General features: G+C 39.1%; 1 protein-coding gene across 9 annotated transcripts in view; it reads right to left on the bottom strand.

The window, feature by feature from the left end:
* Positions 1–10515: 10515 nt before the first annotated feature.
* The window catches only part of EXD1 (exonuclease 3'-5' domain containing 1), a 33171-nt gene continuing 20961 nt past the window's right edge, over positions 10516–22725 (bottom strand). For 7 of the 9 annotated variants that reach the window (XM_032622059.1, XM_032622058.1, XM_032622063.1 and 4 more), the window contains 5 exons: positions 19605–19709; positions 19442–19522; positions 17136–17279; positions 16265–16456; positions 10528–11656 (listed from right to left, as the gene is read on the bottom strand). In XM_032622059.1, the coding sequence (XP_032477950.1) occupies positions 10997–11656; positions 16265–16456; positions 17136–17279; positions 19442–19522; positions 19605–19709 (1182 nt within the window). In that variant the 3' untranslated portion in view covers positions 10528–10996. Of the gene's footprint in view, positions 11657–16264; positions 16457–17135; positions 17280–19441; positions 19523–19604; positions 19710–22725 lie in introns of all 9 variants that reach the window. The other 2 variants (XM_032622064.1, XM_032622060.1) reach the window with 2 other exon arrangements.

The following is a 22725-nucleotide window of genomic DNA, read 5'->3' as shown; positions in this document are numbered from 1 at the left end:
CAATGAAACTGATGCTGAGGCTGGAATAGCACAAAGAATGGCCAAAGAATGGAGAAGCAAAGAACCTAGTTTGCAAAGCAGCTTCTCAACTCAATTTCTGTGGAGACATCAAATATACAGGAAGGTCGAGTTAAAAAGGAGGGAATTGGAAAGAGTGGGAGGAATATTCATGAGTTATCCCAGAACAGGGGTGTGGTTTGGACCTGGAACTGATGCAACTCTCCTTTTCAGTCCTTGTATGGGCTTCTCTGGTTGTGGTCATGGCAATCGTCAACTGTGATGGCTTTGGTGGATTTAGCATGGTAATGTATTACAATGAGTGTATAATAAGGCTCAAGGTCTACTGGAAGTCAAATCTTCCACCATCTAAGGCCTAGGTGGTTCTAACCAGTTCTCGTTTTTTCTCTTTGCAGCTTCCTCCGAAAACTTTAGTAAGAGTAATTAGTTTCTATTCAAGGGAGGGGCAGGGTTATGATTCTGGGGCTACAGCCTTGGTAACAATATCATTTAACAAAATGTTGCAACTCTAATGATTATTTCCCCCACACCCAGTAGACCAGTGGCTTCCAAATGTTTTTAAAATAAACTTTATTGAGGCATAGTTTATGTACAATAAAGTGCACATACATTTCAATGAGTTTTGACAAATGTATACATTGGTGTAACCACCACCACAATCAAGATATACAACATTCATATCACCTGAAAAAAATTCCCTTGTGCCCTATCGCAGTCAATCCCCAACCCCTTTCCCTAGCCCCAGGCAACCACTCATCTGCTTTCCTGTCACCATAGACTAGTTTTGTTTTTACTAGTTTCATATAATAGAATCATGCAGCATGTACTCTTTTGCATCTGGCATCTTTTGCTCAGCAAAATTTTTTCAGATTTGTCCATGTTATGTGCATGATAGTTTGTCCTTTTTATTGCTTAGTACTAGTCTGCTGTATGGATATACTGCTTTTGGTTTATCCATTCACGTGTTGCTGGAAATTAGGATTCCAGTTTAGGGCTATTAAGAATAAAGTCGGGACTTCCCTGGTGGCGCAGTGGTTAAGAATCCACCTGCCAACGCAGGGGACACGGGTTCCATCCCTGGTCTGGAAAGATCCCACATGCCGTGGAGCAACTAGGCCCATGCACCACAACTAGAGAGCCTGCGTGCCAAAACTATTGAAGCTTGCACACCTAGAGCCCATGCTCCGCAACAAGAGAAGCCACCGCAATGAGAAGCCGGAGCAACTCAATGAAGAGTAGCCCCTGCTCACCGCAAGTAGAGAAAGCCCACGTGCAGCGACGAAGATCCAACGCAGCCAAAAATAATTAATTAATAAAAAAAGAATAAAGTCATCGTGAGCATTTGTGTCCAAGTCTTTGTGTAGATATATGCTTTCATTACTCTTGGAATAAATCCCTAGGAGTGGATTGTGGGGGTGAAACTGGCAAACTGTTTTCTATAGTGGTTGTACATTTTATTTTACTTTAAAGGGTGGTTTTTAGTTTCTTTTTTAATTAATTAAAAAAGACCCTGTGCGGCACACAGGGTCTTCGTTCAGGCATGCAGGATTTTTCGTTACGGTGCACGGTCTCTTCGTTGCGGCGCTCGGGCTTCTCTCTAGTTGTGGTGCACAGGTTTTCTCTTCTCTAGTTGTGGCGTATGGGCTCCAGAGTACATGGACTCTGTAGTTTGCAGAATGCAGGCTCTCTCGTTGAGGTGAGCGGGCTCAGTAGTTGCGGCGCGCAGGCTTAGTTGCCCCGCATCATGTGGGATCTTAGTTCCCCGACCAAGAATCAAACCTGTGTCCCCTGCCTTGGAAGGTGGATTCTTTACCACTGGACCACCAGGGAAGTCCCGCCTGCTTGGATTTTGACTGTGATTGTAATGAATCTATACATCAATTTGGGGATAATTTACATCTTAACAATACTGAGCTTTCCATGGTATATTTCCCATTTATTTACATCTTCTTTAGTTTCTTTCAGAAATATTTTGTAGTTTTCAATACACAAGTCTTGCATGTATTTTATTGAGCATATCCTTAAGGATATCATGTTTTTGGACATTATTGTAAATGATATTTTAAAAAATTTCAGTTACTGATTGACCATTGCTAGTATTTTTTGTATACTCACATTTTTTTATATTGGCAGTGTACCCTGTAACATTGCTAAATTCACTTATGGGTTCTAGTAGCTTTTTGTAGATTCCTTAGGATTTTATATGCACATGATCACGTCATGTAAAAATACAATTTTACTTTTAAAACTTCTAATCTATATGCTTTTTCTTTATTTTTTCTGGCTTTATTCCACTAGTTAGTACCTACAGTGCAATTTCGAATTGAAGTAGTGAGAGTAATTATCCTTTCTTGTTCTCTGTTATATGGGGGAAACATTCAGACTTTCACCATTATGAGTGTGATGTTAGTAATAGTTTTTTCCCCCAATTTAAAAAAATGTGGGGGCTTCCCTGGTGGTGCAGTGGTTGAGAGTCCGCCTGCCAATGCAGGGGACACGGGTTCGTGCCCTGGTCCGGGAAGATCCCACGTGCCGCGGAGCGGCTGGGCCTGTAAGCCATGGCTGCTGAGCCTGCGCGTCCGGAGCCTGTGCTCCGCAACGGGAGAGGCCACAACAGTGAGAGGCCCGCGTACAGAAAAAAAAAAAAAAAAATTAACATCTCATTCATTTTTAAATGTGCTGTTCACTGGTATTTTTAAAAATAAATTTATTTATTTACATTTTATTTTTGGCTGCATTGGGTCTTTGTTGCAGCGAGCGGGGGCTACGCTTCGTTGCAGTGCATGGGCTTCTCATTGCAGTGGTTTCTCTTGTTGCAGATCACGTACACTAGGCACGTAGGCTTCAGTAGTTGTGGCGCACGGGCTCTAGAGCGCAGGCTCAGTAGTTGTGGCGTACGGGCTTAGTTGGTCCGCGGCATGTGGGATCTTCCCAGACCAGGTGTCGAACCCATGTCCCCTGCATTGGCAGGCAGATTCTTAACCACTGCGCCACCAGGGAAGTCCTGTTCCCTGGTATGAAGTACCTTCATATTGCTGTGCAACCATCAATCTCCAGAATTCTTTCAACTTGCAAAATTGAAACTCTACAGACAATAACTCTCCACTTCTTTCTTCCAGCCCGAGCGACCACCATTCTACTTTCTGTCTCTATAATTTTGATTACTCTAGATACCTCATATTTATTTTTTGTGACTGGCTATTTCATTAACCATAATGTACTCAAGTTTCATCCACATCATAGCATATTGCAGAATTTCCTTCCTTTTTAAGGCTGAATAACATTCCATTGTATGCATATACCACATTTTGCTTATCCATTCATCTGTTGATGGACACTTGGGTTGCTTCCACCTTTTGGCTATTGTTAATAATACTGTTATGAACATGGGAAACAAATATCTCTTCAACACTCTGTTTTCAGTTCGTTTGGGTATATATCCAGAAGTGGAACTGCTGGATAATATGGTAATTGTTTTCAATTTTTTGAGGAACACCATGCTGTTTTCCATAGTAGGCGCACCATTTTACATTCCCACCAACAGTGTACAAGTGTTTCAATTTGTCCACAACCTTTCAAACATTTATTTTCTGTTTTTCGATAGTAGCCATCCTAATGGGTGTGAGGTGGTATCTCGTTGTAGTTTTGATTTGCATTTCTCTAATGATTAGTGATGTTGAGCATCTTTTCATTTGCTGATTGGCCATTTGCATATCTTCTTTGGAGAAATGTCTATTCAAGTCTGTTGTTTGTTTTTGAATCAGGTTGTTTGGTTTTTTGTTGCTGAATTTTAGTTCTCTATATATTCTGGCTTTGAATCCCTTATCAAATACATGATTTGCAAACATATTCTCCCATTCTGTGGGTTGTCTTTTTATGCTTTTTTTTTTTTTTTTGGCTGAGCAGCATGTGAGATCTTAGTTCCCCAACCATGACTCTCGAACACGTTTGCCCTGCAGTCCTGTAGTGGAAGTGCGGAGTCCTAACCACTGGACCACCAGGGAATTCCCTTTACTCTTTTAATATTGTCTTTTCGTGCACAAATTTTCACAAAATCCAGTTTGTCTATTTTTTCTTTTTTTGCCTGTGACTTTGGTGTCAGTAGTAGGTTTTTTAAAAAAGAACTTTATTAAGTAGAGTAAGTCCCCTGCTAATCCTAGTTTGCTGACAGTTTTTTTGTTTTTGTTTTACCATGAATGGATGTAAAATTTTGTCAAAAAATTTTTTTCAGTAGCTACTGAGATAATCACATGGTCTTTCTCCTTTATTCTGTTAATTCGATGTATTACATTTTCACATTAAACCACACTTGCATTCCTGGGATAAACTCCATTTGGTCATGATGTATTATTATTTTTATATATTTCTGGATTATATTGCCAACATTTTGTTACTGTTGCAACTTTAGTGTCTATGTTCATAAGATATATTTATCTGTAGTTTTCTTTTCTTGCAATTTTGTTGTCTGCTTTTGGTATATGGTAATGCTGGCCTCTTAAAATGAGTTGGGAAGTGACCCTTCCTTTTTTTTTTCCTGGAAGGATTAGTATTATTGCTTCCTTAGATAGAAATTCACCAGAAAAGCTATCTGGGAACAAAGTTTGTCTTAGGGAAGGTTTTAAATCATGAATTCAATGCATTTAGTTGATTTTGGACTATTCAGGTTTTCTATTTCTTCTTGAATCAGTTTTGGTATTTTGTGTTTTTCAATGAATTTGTCCACTACAACTAAGTTTTTCAATTTGTGGGCATAGAATTGTTCACAGTAGTCCCTTGTTATCCTTTTTTTTTTTTTAATATTATTATTTATTTTTGGCTGCGTTGCGTCTTTGTTGCTGCGCGTGGGCTTTCTCTAGTTGCGGTGGGTGGGGGCTACTCTTCATTGCGGTGCTCAGGCTTCTCATTGTGGTGGCTTCTCTTGTTGCGGAGCACAGGCTCTAGGTGCACCGGGTTCAGTAGTTGTGACACAAGGGCTCAGTAGCTGTGGCTCGCAGGCTCTAGAGCACAGGCTCAGTAGTTGTGGCACACGGGCTTAGCTGCTCCATGGCATGTGGGATCCTCCCAAACCAGGGCTCGAACCCGTGTCCCTTGCATTGGCAGGCGGATTCTTATCCACTGCGTCACCAGGGAAGTCCCTATCCTTTTAATATATATATACAGGATCTGTAATAATAATCTTTCATTTCTGATATTGGTAATTTGTGCCTTTTTTAAAAAAAATCTTGGTCAGTATGGGTAAAAGTTTAACAATTTTACTGATCTTACAGGTTTTGGTTTTATTGATTTTTTCTCTCCACTTTTTTTTTTTTTTTACAGTACGCGGGCCTCTCACTGTTGTGGCCTCTCCCGTTGCAGAGCACAGCGGCCATGGCTCACGGGCCCAGCCGCTCCACAGCATGTGGGATCTTCCCGGACCGGGGCACAAACCTGTGTCCCCTGCATCAGCAGGCGGACTCTTAACCACTGTGCCACCAGGGAAGCCCTCTCCACTTTTATTGATTTCTATTCTCTTTTTTTAAATTTTATTTATTTATGGCTGTGTTGGGTCTTCATTTCTGTGCAAGGGCTTTCTCTAGTTGCGGCAAGTGGGGGCCACTCTAACTCGCGGTGCACGGGCCTCTCACTATCGCAGCCTCTCTTGTTGCGGAGCACAGGCTCCAGACGCGCAGGCTCAGTAATTGTGGCTCACGGGCCTAGTTGCTCTGCAGCATGTGGGATCTTCCCAGACCAGGGCTCGAACCCGAGCCCCCTGCATTGGCAGGCAGATTCTCAACCACTGCACTACCAGGGAAGCCCGTTGATTTCTATTCTTATCATTATTTGTTTCATCCTACTTAGCCCAAGTTTAATTTATTCTTCCTTTTCTAGCTTAAGATGGAAGCTGAGATCACTGGTTTTAGATCTTTCTTGTTTTATTGTGTAAGTATTTAAAGATATAAGTTTCCTTCTATGCTTATCTTGAGCTGCTTTTTACTGCAACCAATAGTAAAAGTACACATACTCTAGCATACAACAGAGAAAAAAAGTTTCACAAAATGATACTTTTCTTTACTATGTATAACGCACTCTGATATTCTCTATACTATTCCATTGTTTAAGAAATGCTGTTCATGACTGAATAAATTGAAGCATAGTTTCGACATTTTTTTTTGACATTTTTTGTTTGCAATATATATATTAAGATTGGGTTGCTAATTATACCCTGATTACAATTTGACAGCTTTTCCTGTTTAAGGAGCTCTACTAAATTACAGAGTTACAGGCTCAACTCCTGTTGAGTATGTGGAATAGAATGTATTAAATTTTGTCTTAGGGTAAACCTAGCAATTTAGCTAAGATTCTTTCTCATTTCGTATAACAATAAATATCATTTTCTATGACATCCCTGATGAGAGTTCCAAGACATTTCAAAGATGTCTTTCATCATGAGTATATAGACTTTGGTTTTATTTTAGGGTTTATATGATTAAAATATTTTACCCATAATAATGTCCTTACTTAGAGATCAGGGACATTTATCAGAATTCAAATATTCCCAGTATGTATGTTTTCATTAATCTTCATGGTATCTAATGCAGGTAAGTTACAAAAAATGACAGGAAACCTTTCAGGTTTATGGATAAAGAAGTTAGAATTTTGAAAGTCAAAAACATGCAATGCCTCTCAAGAAAAAAATCTAATGCTCTCAATGGTGCATCATTACTACAAAAATTGGAGTGGCAATATAATTGGTTAACACTTTTGAAAAGTAACTTAGCAAGAGCTGTAAAAAACAAAACCAAGAAAACCTCTTTGACCTACTTCTGGAATTTCATTCTGACAAAATGATTCAAAACATGGAAAATGCAGGAAATAAGGAATGGAAACACCCTGAATATACCAAAACAGAGCTAAGTAAACCATGGTGTATCCCCTTAGAAATATTATGTAGTCATAAATATCTTGGGAATTCCCTGGCGGTCCAGTGGTTGGGACTCTGCGCTTTCACTGCTGAGGGCCCAGGTTTGATCCCTCGTTAGGGAACTAAGATCCCACAAGCCATGCAGAAAAAAAAAAAATCTTGGTACTTCCCTAGTGGCACAGTGGTTAAGAACCACCTGCCAATGCAGGGGACACGGGTTCGATCCCTGGTCCGGGAAGATCCCACATGCCACGGAGCAACTAAGGCCGTGTGCCACAACTACTGAGTCTGCGCTCTAGAGCCCGTGAGCCACAGCTACTGAGCCTGCACACCACAACTACTGAAGCCCACACGCTTAGAGCTCCACAACAAGAGAAGCCACCACCTGTGCACCACAAGGAAGAGTAGCCCCCGCTCGCTGCAACTAGAGAAAGCCCACGTGCACCAATGAAGACCCAACGCAGCCAAAAATAAATTTAAAAAAATATATTTTAAAAATCTTCACAAAGGGCGTATAACAGCATAGGAAAACATTCATAAAGTAGAGTGTATATATATAACTATGTAGAGGGTAAAATCTATGCATAAACACTGACATTAACAAAAATATTACCTGATTTTTCTGTTGGGTTAGAGAAATGAGTAAATTTTTTCTTATTTTCCTCTATTTTCCAAATTCTATTTAATAGCATATTAATTAAAAAATGAAACATCTGTTTAAAATGTTGGTTGTTAGGATTATAAAATGGAGAAATACTTGATATAAAAAACACAATAAACGTATTTACGGTATGGTTGTGATGGTGTGTGTGTAGAGATAGAGAATGAGAGAGGAAAAATTGAAAGAAAAGTGCCAAAATGCTAGGAAGGGTTGTATAATGTAGGATGATAGTTGAGTGTTTTTTTCTCATTATTTTCTAAATTTTTCTGTAAGGTATTTATTTATTTATTATTATTATTATTTTTTTTTTGCAGTATGCGGGCCTCTCACTGCTGTGGCCTCTCCCGTTGCGGAGCACAGGCTCCGGACGCGCAGGCTCAGCGGCCATGGCTCACGGGCCTAGCCGCTCCATGGCAGGTGGGATCTTCCCGGACCGGGGCAGGAATCCGTGTCCCCTGCATCGGCAGGCGGACTCTCAACAGGGAAGCCCTGTAAGGTATTTATTGATGTTACCTTTATAGTAAATGCCTTTTTGATAAGTACACCTGGCTAATCACCCTCAGCTCCCCAAGTATGCACCAAGCCTTATCTTGGCTTGCTGCTGTGACTTGCCTTGTGTCAAAACAATGACAGGGCTATAGTGTATTAAAATTTTTTTTTTTTTTTTGTCTGCGTTGGGTCTTCGTTGCTGTGCGTGAGCTTTCTCTAGTTGTGGCGAGCCGGGGCTACTCTTCATTGGGGTGCACAGACTTCTCATTGTGGTGGCTTCTCTTGTTGCAGAGCACAGGCTCTAGGTGCATGGGCTTCAGTAGTTGTGGCACGTGGGCTCTAGTGTGCGCGGGCTTCAGTAGTTGCAGTGCACGGGCTTAGTTGCTCCACGGCATGTGGGATCTTCCCAGACCAGGGATCGAACCCATGTCCCCTGCATTGGCAGGTGGATTCTTAACCACTGTGCCACCAGGGAAGTCCCAGTGTATTAAAATTATATTGTGTCATGTTAGGCTTTATCAAGCTCACAGCCAGACTGGAGGCAAAGCTGCTGCAATGATTTTTCATACTATAGTTGAAAGAACACTGAATGGACCAAGAAGTAAGAAACACTGGTTCTATTCTCAGTGCAGCACTTTTCTTCAGGGAAGTCATTTAACTCTGTTTCCTAATTCCCAAATTAAAAGGATCAGATTGCTTGTGAGAATCTCTAACTGCAGATCATGTACAGAAAGGTCAGACCTGAGTAGGACAGATGCAGGAATTCGGTGTAGACTGAAGCAAGACTCCAAGAGTTTGGAAAAGCAGGCAGTATGGTTTATAAACTCTCAACTAGAAAAATACAGAGTAAGAACTCAACAATTGGTTGGGTCAAGAACCGAAGATTTTCCAAAATCTGAGCAAAATTTAGATAAGAAATCTAAGTAATGGCACAGAGCACTAGCAGCAGGGCTTGAAGAACCCAGGGATTTTTTTTTCACTCTATCCAGCAAAGGACAGAAGTTCATGGTTGGATCTGAGCACATGGAATTTAGGTAGGCACTCCAGGCTAGAATGAGAATATGGAGAAAAATGCAGTTCCAGTTATGTGACCGTTTCACTAAGAAAATATTGTGATGAAACCCGGAAGGCTCATTTAGTTCTGAGAGTCAAAGTACTTCTCAAATAGCAGTGTCCAATAGAACTTTCTGGAATGATGGAAATGTTCTATATCTGTGATGTTCAATATGGTAGCCACTGGGTACATCAAACTATTGAGTATTGGACATATGGCAAGTGCAACTGAGGAACTGAATTCTTAATTTTATTTCATTTTAATCAATTTAATTTTAAATTTCAATAGCCACATATAACTACCATATTGAGCAGTACAGCAAAGGTCCAACAGAATCCTGTTCTTTATTAGTCACAAAATACATAATGAAAGAAGAATCCTTTTTTTTTTAATATGAAGAACGTCACATTTTTCTTTGTAGCCTGTATATTTACATGTATGTATGTATAAAAATTGTGTGTGGTATGGTTCCATAAGAAGCTAAATCAATTCTATGAATTTCACAGAAATTCATGCCCTTCCCAGAGTAAACCTAGATTAACCACTTTCTGGGCTCAACCTGAAAACACATTCACCCAGAATGAACCAGAAACCACCTTGGCCTCCAATGACCTTCTAAACTATGGACAAAGTGAGGGACAGCAACTGCAGGGCTGAGCTGACTGCTCTTAGTCCTGCCTTCATCTTAAGCTTAGACCAGATCTGGGCTCTGGGATTTGGAAGACACAGCTGTTCTTTCAGTGGTACTCATGATAGAATCAATGAGCACAGACAAGGATGTTCCTAATTATAGACTGTCCCTGTCTCCCCTAAGTAGTAGAGGCCTGTATAACAGTCAAATTACAGATTTCTAGGGAATTCCCTGGCAGTCCAATGGTTAGGGCTTGGTGCTTTCATTGAGGTGGCCCAGGTTCTATCCCTGGTCAAGGAACTAGGATCCCACAGGCCGTGCAGGGCCGGAAAAAAAAAAAAAGTTACAGATTTCTCACTGGATTCTAGACCTAGAAATGCAGACACATTCCAATTTATTCCTACCCTGACCCAATGAAGAAAAGTGAGAGATAACCTAATACCAACCAGGTTTACTGGTTATTATTCACAAAAGAATGAGCAACTTGCAAGTATTCAACATAAAAAGGGCTCAGTACAGGCTACCTTCCTTTCACCCTAAGAAGGCATACCAACTCCAGGCAAATATAGTGGAAACAAACTTCAAGTTTACATAATAGCCATACTCTAAAGAAGGCCCTGCTTTGTTAGGGAAATGGACAAAACTCTCTAAAAGTAAATGGAATGAAAAGAAATTAAAACTGGGATATTGATTCCTGTAATAACATAAACCATTGTTTGTCTATGACATAAGACAGACCAAACATTTAAAATTCAAAAATAAAGTTAATATTTTTCATCTTTATTGAGGTATAATTGACAAAGTTAATATTCTAAAAAGGAAAAAAGTACAGGTAAAGTTGTCAGGTACTAGTATTTTTAAACTTACGGCTAAGAGTTTTACCAATATCCTTCAAGCCAGAAAAAACAACAAAAAATTTAAAGTATAGATTCTTCCAGACACTAAGTCCAAAATTTTTCCCTTCTTCAAATCCTTTAAACCCAAATTATGAGAAATAATTCAGTTTGGCCACAGGGAACATTTCTACACAGTGACATAATCAGAACGTTTACTTCTTCCATTATTTAACTTATTCATTCCCATCCTAATCAAATTCTAAGAATATAGGAGCAAGCAAGAGGATATAATTTCCCCCAAAGCCTGTGACTAATTTACAGCACAAGAAACTTAAGCACTGAGGAAGGCCTTGATGGCAGAGGAAATAAGCCACCTTTATTGGCCTCAAGAACAAACTGCAGATCTCTAAGGCAGATTGGGAGAATCTGGATTTATCCAGGAATCAGTCTTCTCCAAAGCTGGGCAGGGAGGATGTGTGGGAAGCACAGCTTTTCTAAAAGGATGAAAAATGTCACTTGGAGACACTCTGGTTTCCTGAGGAAAGGAAGGAGACACTAAAACATCTTGTTTTGTACATTTTAGATCTTCCTTGTTTTCCACCATCAGTAACTGTTCTATCTCCTCTTTCAAAGATAAATTTGTCTGAAACTCTTGTTTAGGTATCTTGAGGTATTCTTTTAGAGTTATTCTCTGGTCCTTAAACCCCTCTGACTCAGGGCAAATTCGTTTGTTACTGGAATCTTCACTGACTTCTTCCTTTATGGGAGGTAGATGTTGAGATTCCACTGTGGTTTGCTTACTCTTAGATTCTTCTTTTAGCAAATTTACATCCTTGTGAGATGTAAAATTTGGAGCTTTATCTAGCCTAGAATTTTTACAAAGTAAGAAACCTCTTACTTTCCCCTTTTTCCCTGCTGTCTCTGTCATAGACTTCTTTGGATGTAGTACTGTCCTTATTAGGAGTCCCTGCGCATTTACTCTATATTCTTTTGCAGCTCTCTCTCTGCGCTGTCTCTGGAAGTCCTTCAGTCGAAGCAGTTCCTCTGGGAGCTCCATACATGTACGCTAAGAAAAGAAAATGAACACAAGTCTACTATAACTAAACTTCTGAATATGGTCCTTAAAATCACTTTAAAATCACTTCTACTACACTTAGTATTTGGCAAGCAAGGGTCTATTCAAATGTGTTCTTATAGCACCCTCTAGTGTCTTCAACTATAGTAGTACTATTTTTCAAGTAATTTAAATATTTTTAATCCAATTTTGTGTGTATGTTGTGCATGTGTGTACGTATAAAGATTATACAATGAAAAGTAAGGGTCCATTCCAACCTCGCCCCAACTGCCTTAGCGGGTGCATCCTCTAAAAAGCAGCTTCTTCTGTAGCCTCCAGAGACAGTCTTTGCATATATGATCCCTTACTAAATATTTATCTATTCATTGGATTACATTTTTCAATTTTTATTTCCCCCCAACTTTTTATTTTGATAACTCTTTCTAAAATTATTTTATACAAATGGCTACATAATATTATATATTCTTCTTCTTCTTGATTTTTCCAACTAAAAATTCTGTCTTGGAGATTTTTCCATATTGACAATTTTAATGGCTGTATGGATATACAATAGTTTGTTTAACCAAACCCTTGTGGATGGATATTTGGGTTGTCTTCAGTATTTTTTCATTACATAAATGCTACAATAAAGAATATATTAAGAAAATGTCCTCTTTGTTACATGAGGCAAATAATTTTTCCTAGGTTGCTTTCCTTTTGACTTTGTTCACAGTATTTTCGCCATACAAAATTTTTAAAGTCATATTTATTCATCTTTTATGAGTTCTGAGTATTTCTGTATTGCATAGAAAAGCATTTCCTCATACAACTCAATAGCAAAAATGCAAATACTCTAATTTAAAAGTGAGCAAAGGACCTGAATAGATAATTTTCCAAAGAAGATATTTAGATGGCTAACAGGTACATGAAAAGGTGCTCGAAGTCACTAGTTATCAGGGAAATGCAAATCAAAACCACAATGAGGTGTTACTGACACCTGTTAAGATGGCTATTATCAAAAAGACAGATAACAAGTGTTGGTGAGAATGTGGAGAAAAGGGAACTCATATGCTGTTGATCGGAATGTAAATTGATGCAATTTACATTACCATGTAAAACAGTGGAAAACAACGTGGATGTTCCTCAAAAAATTAAATATAGAACTATTATATGGTCCAGCAATCCCACGTCTGGGTACATATCTGAAGCATATGAAAATAGGATCGCAAAGAGATATGTACATTCCCTTGTTCACTGCATCATAATTCACAATAGTCACAATATGTAAACAACCTGTGTCTATCAATAGATAAATGGATAAAGATGTGGTGTATATACATTATACAATACAATATTCTATACAATAGAATATTATTCAGCCATAAAAAAGAAGGCAGTCCTGCCATCTGCAACAATATGTTTGAACTTGGAGGGTATTATGCTAAGTGAAATAAGCCAGACAAAGACAAATACTGCACAGTATCACTTATATATGAAATCTTAAAAAACAAAAACAAAAATCTGATTTCATAAAAACAGAGAATAGAATGGGGGTTCCCAGGGGTTGAGGGAGAGGAAAATGGGGAGATGTAGGTCAGAGGGTACAAACTTTCAGTTATAAGAAGAATAAGTTCTGAGGATCTAATGCACAGCATGGTTACTGCAGTTAATAGTTCAGTCTTATATACTTGAAAGTTTCTGAGAGTAGATCTTAAGCATTCTCACTACATAAAAAAAAGTTAGCTATGAGGTGATGGATGTTAGTTATCTTGATCTTGGTAATCATTCCACAATGTATATCAAATCATCACAATGTACACTTTAAATATACACAATTAATTTTGTCAACTATTCCTCAGTAAAGTTGGGGGAGGGGACATATTCCCTACTGTGACATAATTTTCTTTTAATACTTTTAAAAAATATTTATTTACTTATTTATTTAGCTGCACTGGGTCTTAGTTGCAGCACATGGGATCTTTACTGCCACATGTGGGATCTAGTTCCCTGACCAGGGATGGAACCCAGGCCCTCTGCTTTGGGAGTACAGAGTCTTAGCCACTGGACCACCAGGGAAGTCCCAATACTTTTTTTCCAATACTTTTTTTTTTTTTTTTTACGCGGGCCTCTCACTGCTGTGGCCTCTCCAGTTGCGGAGCACAGGCTCCGGACGCGCAGGCTCAGCGGCCATGGCTCATGGGCCTAGCTGCTCCCCGGCATGTGGGATCTTCCCAGACCGGGGCACAAACCCACGTCCCCTGCATCGGCAGGCAGACTCTCAACCACTGCACCACCAGAGAAGCCCCTTCAATACTTTTATAATTCTAATTCTTACATAAATACTTGATCCATGGGATTTATTTTGGTGTAGCAGAAAGAGATAACAATCCAACTCTGATTCTCCTCCCCCACAATGGTTAGTCAATTGCCTGAGGCCATTTACTAAATACTTATCTTTTTCTCATTGATTGGAAATTTTACCTTTATCTCAACCATTACTGATATATATGAGATCTATTTCTGGGTTCTCTATTCCATCGATCTGCCTATACATGTACCGCTCATATTTAGTGTAGACATGTTTTAATATCTGACAGGACTATTCTTATTTATGCTTATTTATCTCTATAAACACTATAATCACAGTTTGCCAAAGTAATTATGGCTTTAGCATTTTTCTTAAAAGAAAGTTAAATTTAAAAGTTAATTTAGGGGGGTTCCCTGGTGGCCCAGTGGTTAAGAACCCACCTGCCAATGAAGGGGACACGGGTTTGAGCCCTGGCCCGGGAAGATCCTACATGCCGTGGAGCAATTAAGCCCGTGAGCCACAACTACTGAGCCCACATGCCACAACTACTGAAGCCCCCGCACCTAGAGCCTGTGCTCCACAACAAGAGAAGCCACCGCAATGAGAAGCCCGCGCATCACAACGAAGCGTAGCCCCTGCTTGCTGCAATTGGAGAAAGCCCGTGCACAGCAACAAAGACCCAATGCAACCAAAAATATAAATAGTAAATAAACTAATTTTTTTTTAAAGTTAATTTAGGAATAACTGATTGCCAAAAATACTTAACGTCCCCATTCATTTAAGTCCTCTTTTATGCCATTCAGTAATACTTTAACATTTTTTTATCTCTATATTTCACATTTCTTGTTAGATTTATTTCTAGATAATCTATTTTTTGTTACAATTATAAATGAATTTTTCCCCCATTATATTCTGTAGTTGTGTACAGGGATATAGGAAAGCTATTAAGTTTTATGTTATATTTGTACCCATTTTACTAAACTGTCTTTTTGTTTTTGGCAATCTTTTTCAATTGATTCTCTTCAGTATTCAGGTATATCATAGGCAAGTCATCATTCCTATTCCTCCTGTTCAATTTTTATAGTTCATCTTTTTTTTTCTAACCTCACTGGCTAATAGCGTCAGAAACTATTAAAGTAGTGGCGATAGTCACCATTTCTGTATTAAAGTAGTGGTGATAGTCACCATTTCTGTATATTTCTTGATATTGATGTTCCCAATCAAATATTAGGTAGTCTTCTTGCCTGAGATATATGTTTTATCATGTTAAAGTACCTATTCCAACTTTAATCAATAATGTATATAGAATATTATCAAATTTTTTCAGCAATAAACAGTGAGAACAAAATATTAAAAAGTTAAATTGTCCTTGGCTTTACAATGATAAATGAAAAACATTAAAATTCTCCAATCAAGCAAACTATGAAAGGATTTTTACATTGATCTTTTCTTGTTAAACAGTGAGAGCAAAATATAAAAAAGTTACAAAATAACTTTTTCAGCATTTATGAGATAATCATAAGATTTCTTGGCCCCAATAAAATACAGAATTTAATATAATATTAAATATTAATAAATATTAATATAATATTAAACCATGCTTGTAACTAGAATCGAGAGACACATTAATAGAAAAGTATAATATATCTAAGTGGAGTTTGTACAAAAATGCTATTATTTTATTTAGGATTTTGCATCAGTATTCCTAAATGAGAACTGTTTATAGCAGTAGCCTGTGAACTTTTTATGTAAGGAGTCAAATAATAAACATTTTAGGCTTTGTAAGCCACAAGCATACTTTTTTTTTTTTAACAATCCTTTAAGACTATAAAAATCATTCTTAGATTGTGAGCTTTACAAAAATAGGCCATGGGCCAGAGTTGGCCTAATGCAATAGTTTGCCAACAATATAAGTTTTCTTATATTGTGCTGGCTTCATAAAAATAACTAATGAAATTTACCCTTTCTTTGAAAGATATATTTACTGGAAACATAACTTAATATTGTGAGAAAAATTGGTACAATATTTAAGAAAGGAGTTAGGACTTCTAGCACATCAACTTTTAGTTTTATTGAAATGCACATCACCAGTTGCATCATATGAAATAAATGTCAGTGATCATAAAATATATATATATATTGAAAAAAAGTGCTTAAGGAGCTGAATTAAGCCCAAGCTATAGCCACTTCAAGAATATTTATCATCAAGTCTGCTGAAAGAAATTTGGTGCAGCTGTGAACAGTGGGTATCACTGTGGCCCCCATGAGGACACAGAGGTCCTGAAAACACAGCCACAGAGAGTGGCACCTACCTCCATGCCTCCCAGCCAGTCTGCAGACCCTTCTCGGTAGGTGTTTAGGTACCCGTCCACCAGGGTAGTTAGATCAGACATCATTTCATCTAGAAGTACCAAGCGAAGGGGCAGCAGGTAGGTAGCTTCCAAGGCCAAAATTTTTAGCAAAGAGGGTGAAAGAGGTCGTGTGAACCATAGTTCTGGGTTTTCCTAGAGACACCAAAACAATTTTCTCTGAATAGTAAGCAAATCTTTAAAGAAAATAATGGTTTATCTAAGTGCTGCTTAACTTAAATCACCATTACTGTCATTTTCTTCAATTATTACCTTCTACTTTCACACTATGGCTAGCCTTCTGAGAATATACACACACTTATTGTGTGTATACAGTGAGTGTGTGTATGTGATGGGGGAAAGATGTGGGATGGGAGGGAGGGAAGAAGAGAGAGAGAGAGATCAGAGCTTCTCATTCAAAACTGGAGGCAGCAGGACTGATTAGATTATATGGCCAAAATTGCAGCCAATACGGTCATGACCTAAGTTTGCATGCAAGGCTATTAGAAGCTGAAGAAAATCTATCTTACTTTGGGAGAAATAATTGGCATGATTTTTGTTCCACTGCCTTAATCCAAATTCCCAATAAAATCCCCACTTGTCCAATTGAAAATTTATTTCAGAGTACTTTTTAATTGATAACCAACAAATCTGGATGCTGGCTTTTTTCCACTTGAGACCACAAACAAACTGTTCCCATTTGGAACAACTAAGATTCTGGCAATGTTCATACGCTTACACAGCAGCTGTCATTTCTCTATATAATATGCTGATAATCCCACTCGCAAGACACTTGAAAATATTAATGTTATATGGGACATACGCTAATACTCACCCGAATCCGTTTTTGTCTCTCTTCCAGAAAGGAGAGATATTTAGGGGCTATTTTAAGGTGTCTGATTAAACTCTCCTGTAAAGTACTAATGCAGTTTGGAAGAAAGCCGCCTGTTTCCATGGAAAATTGAAGGACATCTGCTACCTGTGGCATTAAAAAAAGACAAACAGACCAGTCTGTAGGATATATACAGAGAGCTATCTCATGACAGAAATAGCAGAAATACATTTAGAGAAACATCTTTAAATACCATTTTTCCCAAGGACCCATATGATAGACAATGCCATGAGAAAATTTAAAGTTGTTAGGTTATCTTATTCTGAAAAATTAGAAAAAAAAAAAAGAAAAGAAAAAGAAAAAGGATCACCCAACTTTAATGTGTCCCTGTCTATTTTCTTTTCCACTTCTTTTATTTGCCTGCCTTATGATTATTACTCTTTGGTGCCTTCAAGGAATGGGGAAAGGAAGATGAAATTAAAGAATTACTTCTACTTATTAGCAACTCTGGTAAAGTTTTGGTAAGGAAAGCTAATAAAATTAAGAATTGGAATCATTATTTGTCTGTGTGTGGCAGGCTAAATAACAGCCCCCAAATATATCCACATCCTAATTCCTGGACCTGTGAATGTTATCTTAAATGGCGAAATGGACTTTGCTGCTGTGATTAGTTAAGGATATTGAGATAGGGAGATTAACTTGAATTATCCAGATGGGCCCTAAATGTAATCACAAGTATTCTTATAAGACGAGGCAGAGGGAGATTTTACTACAGCCAGAAGAGAAGGTGATGTGATGATGAAAGCAGAGATTGGTGCACTATGAAGATAGAAGGAGCCACAAGCCAAAGAACACAGGTGAAAGCTGAAAAGCAAGGAAACAGACTGTCCTCTCAGAGCCTCCAGAAGAAACCAGCCCTGCTGACACCTTGACTTTCACCCAGTGCAAATGATTTCAGACGTCTGACCTCCAGAACTGTAAGAGAGTAAATTTATGTGTTTTTTTTGTTTGTTTGTTTGTTTCGGTACGTGGGCCTCTCACTGTTGTGGCCTCTCCTGTTGCGGAGCACAGGCTCCGGACGCGCAGGCTCAGCGGCCATGGCTCACGGGCCCAGCTGCTCCGCGGCATGTGGGATCCTCCCAGACCGGAGCACGAACCCGTGTCCCCTGCATCGGCAGGCGGACTCTCAACCACTGCGCCACCAGGGAAGCCCTAAATTTATGTTTTAAGCCACAAAATTTGTGGTGATTAGTTACAACAGCAATAGGAAACTAATACACTGTGTTAAAGGAAAACAAATTGAAATAATTCTGAATTCCTGCTTCTTGTACTATGAAAATCTGAAAAGAAAAATATGGAAAGATATGCCAATGTCTTCATTAGACAATACATATGAGGTCTAATCAAGAAGCCTGATGGCCTCAAGGGAACAATGAGCAACTGTGTTACATTTTGGAGTAAGCATAGAAGCAATCTCTATATAGTGAATGCTCTTGAAAGAAGACCCAAAGGAACATGTAAACAAGAGAAGTGGAACAAAGTTCATTACAAGCAGATACATAAAGAGCAAACTTAAACCACATACAATAACATAAAGTTGAACTTTTAGGAATTTCTGTTAAAAAATAATTGGCTAACTCATTATTTTAACCCCTCTCCAAAGGCTCTAGGTTTATATATTCAAGATCTCCCTTTCATGGCATTAACCTAGAAGACTAGAAGAACTTAAAGAATACATAATGAAAACTAGTGGGTTTATGGCTCTCACAGCCAAACCAGAAACCCAGATCTAGTATAATCTGGGAATTTCTCATTTCTCTAGGTCCTTTAGATCAGAGAAAAACCGCTTATCTTCAGGCTATCTGGGGCCAGTATAGGCTTTGGGGGAACATCTAGGACAACCTGCATCCCTGAGCTAGATGCCAATTAGCCATCAGCCTTAACTGATACATATGTGGTAAAGGCATAGACGTGACTGACTGTCCACCTCACAGTAAGAATCCATGTCAGATTTCCAAATGACCCCAAAATTGTTTGAGTTTCTGAATGCTACAGAGTATGGAGCTTGCTTCTTATTTGAACATTTCTGGAGCAAAATGAAGGGAAAAAACCCTAAATAATTACAAGTAACTTTTCTCCAGTACTTCTTCAGTGCACCAAATGTTCTCACATATTGTACAAACATCTTACATGAGAAGTGGGCAGGAATGAGGCACACACAACAAGACTTTCAATCACTCATCAGACAAGGCCTATTTTCTACAGGAGCTATATACACTGCATTGATTCCAGTGTTTCCCTGCCTGTACCTGGGTGTCAAAGACATTATTCAGCAAAATTCCATACTGATGAGAGAGGCAATCAGAAAGCCAACGACAATCATGGATAACCTAAGGAATCAGAAGACAGAGAAAGAGTTATTAGAACCTGGCTGTTATTCTTACTAGCAGATGAATCAGCTTACACACTCACCTTCAAAATTCTCTTGTCTTCTAATACCATCTGAAGTCCATTGCTGAAAACACGACTTCCCAGAAGGAAAATGTCAAATAAGTAAACTCGGCTATTTGTGGCCACCTACAACAGACCATCCAGACACACATAAGAAAGAACTAGGGAAGGGGATCTGAGGATCAAGAAAGGCATGTGAGGGCTTTCCTGGTGGTGCAGTGGTTGAGAGTCCGCCTGCCGATGCAGGGGACACGGGTTCGTGCCCCAGTCCGGGAAAATCCCACATGCCGCGGAGCGGCTGGCCCCATGAGCCATGGCCACTGAGCCTGTGCATCCGGAGCCTGTGCTCCACAACGGGAGAGGCCACAACGGTGAGAGGCCCGCGTACTGCAAAAAAAAAAAAAACAACAACAACAAAGAAAAGCATGTGAAAAATATTTAACAGCCTCATCTTTAAAGTAAACAATAGGCACTCATTGATTCTTAGGGAAAACAGGTTTAAATTTCCTTAAGTAAGAAAAAAAAAACCCACAAAAACACTATCACTGTGATTTTCAAAAGGAAAGAAAAGGACAAGCTAGTAGTTTAGCCTTTAGCTTTTTTTCTTCTTTAATGTTTTATGTCTCACCTGTGGCATTCTAAAATGCAGGGATTATAGGTTTAAGGGAAATGAACAATATTTCACTCTCGATAACACCAAAGGCTATTTCTCTGAGTTCCATAATACACATGATTGTGTTGGGTGTTACATAAAATTACTCATAAGAGAAGATCCCTGTCCTCTAGCAGTTTAAAACAGGCAACAAACACACTGGCACAAATGGTAGGATGTGAAATACTGTCATTTTGATCAATTTTATACAATTATAAGTATTCTAGGTTGTTTCTGATCATAAAAGTCACAGAGGCCATACAGCTGGATAATCTACTGAATCAAAGAATGAAGGCAAGAACAGATCCAAATAGGTCTAGACAGCCAGCCACAGGACAGTCAGATGCCATCTTTGTCATTTCAGGAGCAAACTATTGATACAGCTACAATTACCAGGCCTACCAGGCACCCATTCTCAGATCTTTCATGTTGTTTGCCAAAATTTGACACCTGAAATAGTCAATCCCTGCTTTTCCTCTACCTCTTTAATTGTAAAAATTGAATAGACACATTATAGAAGTTTGGAAAATAATTCTCTGCTAGACTGTAAACTCTGTGAAAGAAGAGATTATGTCAGATTCACCACTCATAACTAAAGCAACCACTAGAACAGAGTCAGGCACATGGACAGCTGTTATCCATCTCTTCAGTGAATCAGTGCATCATGCCACACAACACCCCCTTCCATTTGTTCATATAAAAAATGCATAACACTCTAATAATATGCATTCAAATCTATATCCCACTTCTTCCTTTCATAAACTTTCAAACATTTTTCTATGCTGCATTTGTCATCGATTTTGACAGCCACATAAGATCTATCAAATGTACTGTAATGTCTGCTACTGTTAACTAAGTGGCTTCTGATTTTTCACCACTATAAATGATGCCAAAATGAATAGGTTCTCACAGAAATTTTTCTTCATGTTTTGAATTATTTAGGATAGATTCCCAGAAACAGCCCTGAGAAGTAGGCCAAAGGACAAAAAAACCTTTAAGACTCTTAAAAAATATTTGCCACCTTAAGACATAATATTATACCTGAAAATATCTGACCATAGATGAAGGTTAAACATTTAAATAATTTAAAGTTAAAGAAAAGCAGTGGGAGGTACTTCCCTGGTGGCGCAGTGGTTAAGAATCCACCTGCCAGTGTGGGGGACATGGGTTCAAGCCCTGGTCCAGGAAGATCCCACATGCCACAGAGCAACTAAGCCTGTATGCCAGAACTACTGAGCCTGCGCTCTAGAGCCCGTGAGCCACAACTACTGAGCCCATGCACCACAACTACTGAATCCCACGTACCTAGAGCCTGTGCTCTGCAACAAGAGAAGCCACCGCAAATGAGAAGCTCACGCACTGCAATGAAGAGTAGCCCCAGCTCGCCTCAACTAGAGAAAGCCCGTGCACAGCAATGAAGACCCAATGCAGCCAAAAAAAAAAGAAAAGCAGTGGGAAATACTGACAGAAAGAAAGCAGATTAGAAAAAACAGAACAAAGAAAGAAACACAAAACGAAAATAAAGGTTTAGGAATTAAAGGTGACAGATACTGAGGACAGTGAGGAGCTGGAAATAGAGGGATAGGCTTGAGGTCTATATGTGAAGAAGTAAGCCTCCAAGTTATCCCTTCCCACTCCCATGGAGGACAGAAGATATATTCTCTGGATAAATCCAACAAGGGAGGCTCTAGGGTTGGGAATATAAGATATAGAAGAGGGGGGGCTTCCCTGGTGGCACAGTGGTTAAGAATCCGCCTGCCAATGCAGGGGACAAGGGTTCAAGCCCTGGTCCGGGAAGATCCCACATGCCGCGGAGCAATGAAGCCCGTGTGCCACAACTACTGAGCCTGCGCTCTAGAGCCCGCGAGCCACAACTACAGAAGGCTGCGTGCCTAGAGCCCATGCTCCGCAACAGGAAAAGCCACCGCAATGAAAAGCCCACACACCGCAACAAAGAGTAGCCCCCGCTCGCTGCAACTAGAGAAAGCACGTACGCAGCAAGGAAGACCCAACACAGCCAAAACTCAAAAAATAAAATAAATAAGATAATTAAAATTAAAAAAAAAAAAAAAAAAAAAAAAGATATAGAAGAGGGCAGAGGTTTGGTAATGGACTGAAAAATGAGTCTGCACACAATTGTGAGCCTCCAGACCTTTTCCCTTGTAGCTTCCAGCTTGATACCACCAACCTGTATTGGAACAGGAGGATAGAGGGCTCCAGGGAAGATGGCTTCAAGACAAAGATGCAGCACAGATTATCCGGATAGATGTAAGCATGTGAAAAACTACATTGAGGGGAAAATATGGGAAGGCTTTGTCACAAATGAAAGGAAAACAAAGCTAGTAAGATGAGGCAATTATCAATTCTATGAAAAACAAAAAGTTGGGCAAGAAAAGAAACAATCTTACTGGACCAACAAGGAGCAATGGTTACATAGCCATAATCACATATAGCCTGAATCCTGTCTTAACCAAACATTGGGATATAACT

This window comes from Phocoena sinus, chromosome 2, assembly GCF_008692025.1.
Source record: "Phocoena sinus isolate mPhoSin1 chromosome 2, mPhoSin1.pri, whole genome shotgun sequence".
Lineage (NCBI taxonomy): Eukaryota > Metazoa > Chordata > Mammalia > Artiodactyla > Phocoenidae > Phocoena > Phocoena sinus.
The sequence above is the reverse complement of the archived record's forward strand: the minus strand, read 5'-3'. Positions and strand labels throughout refer to the sequence as shown.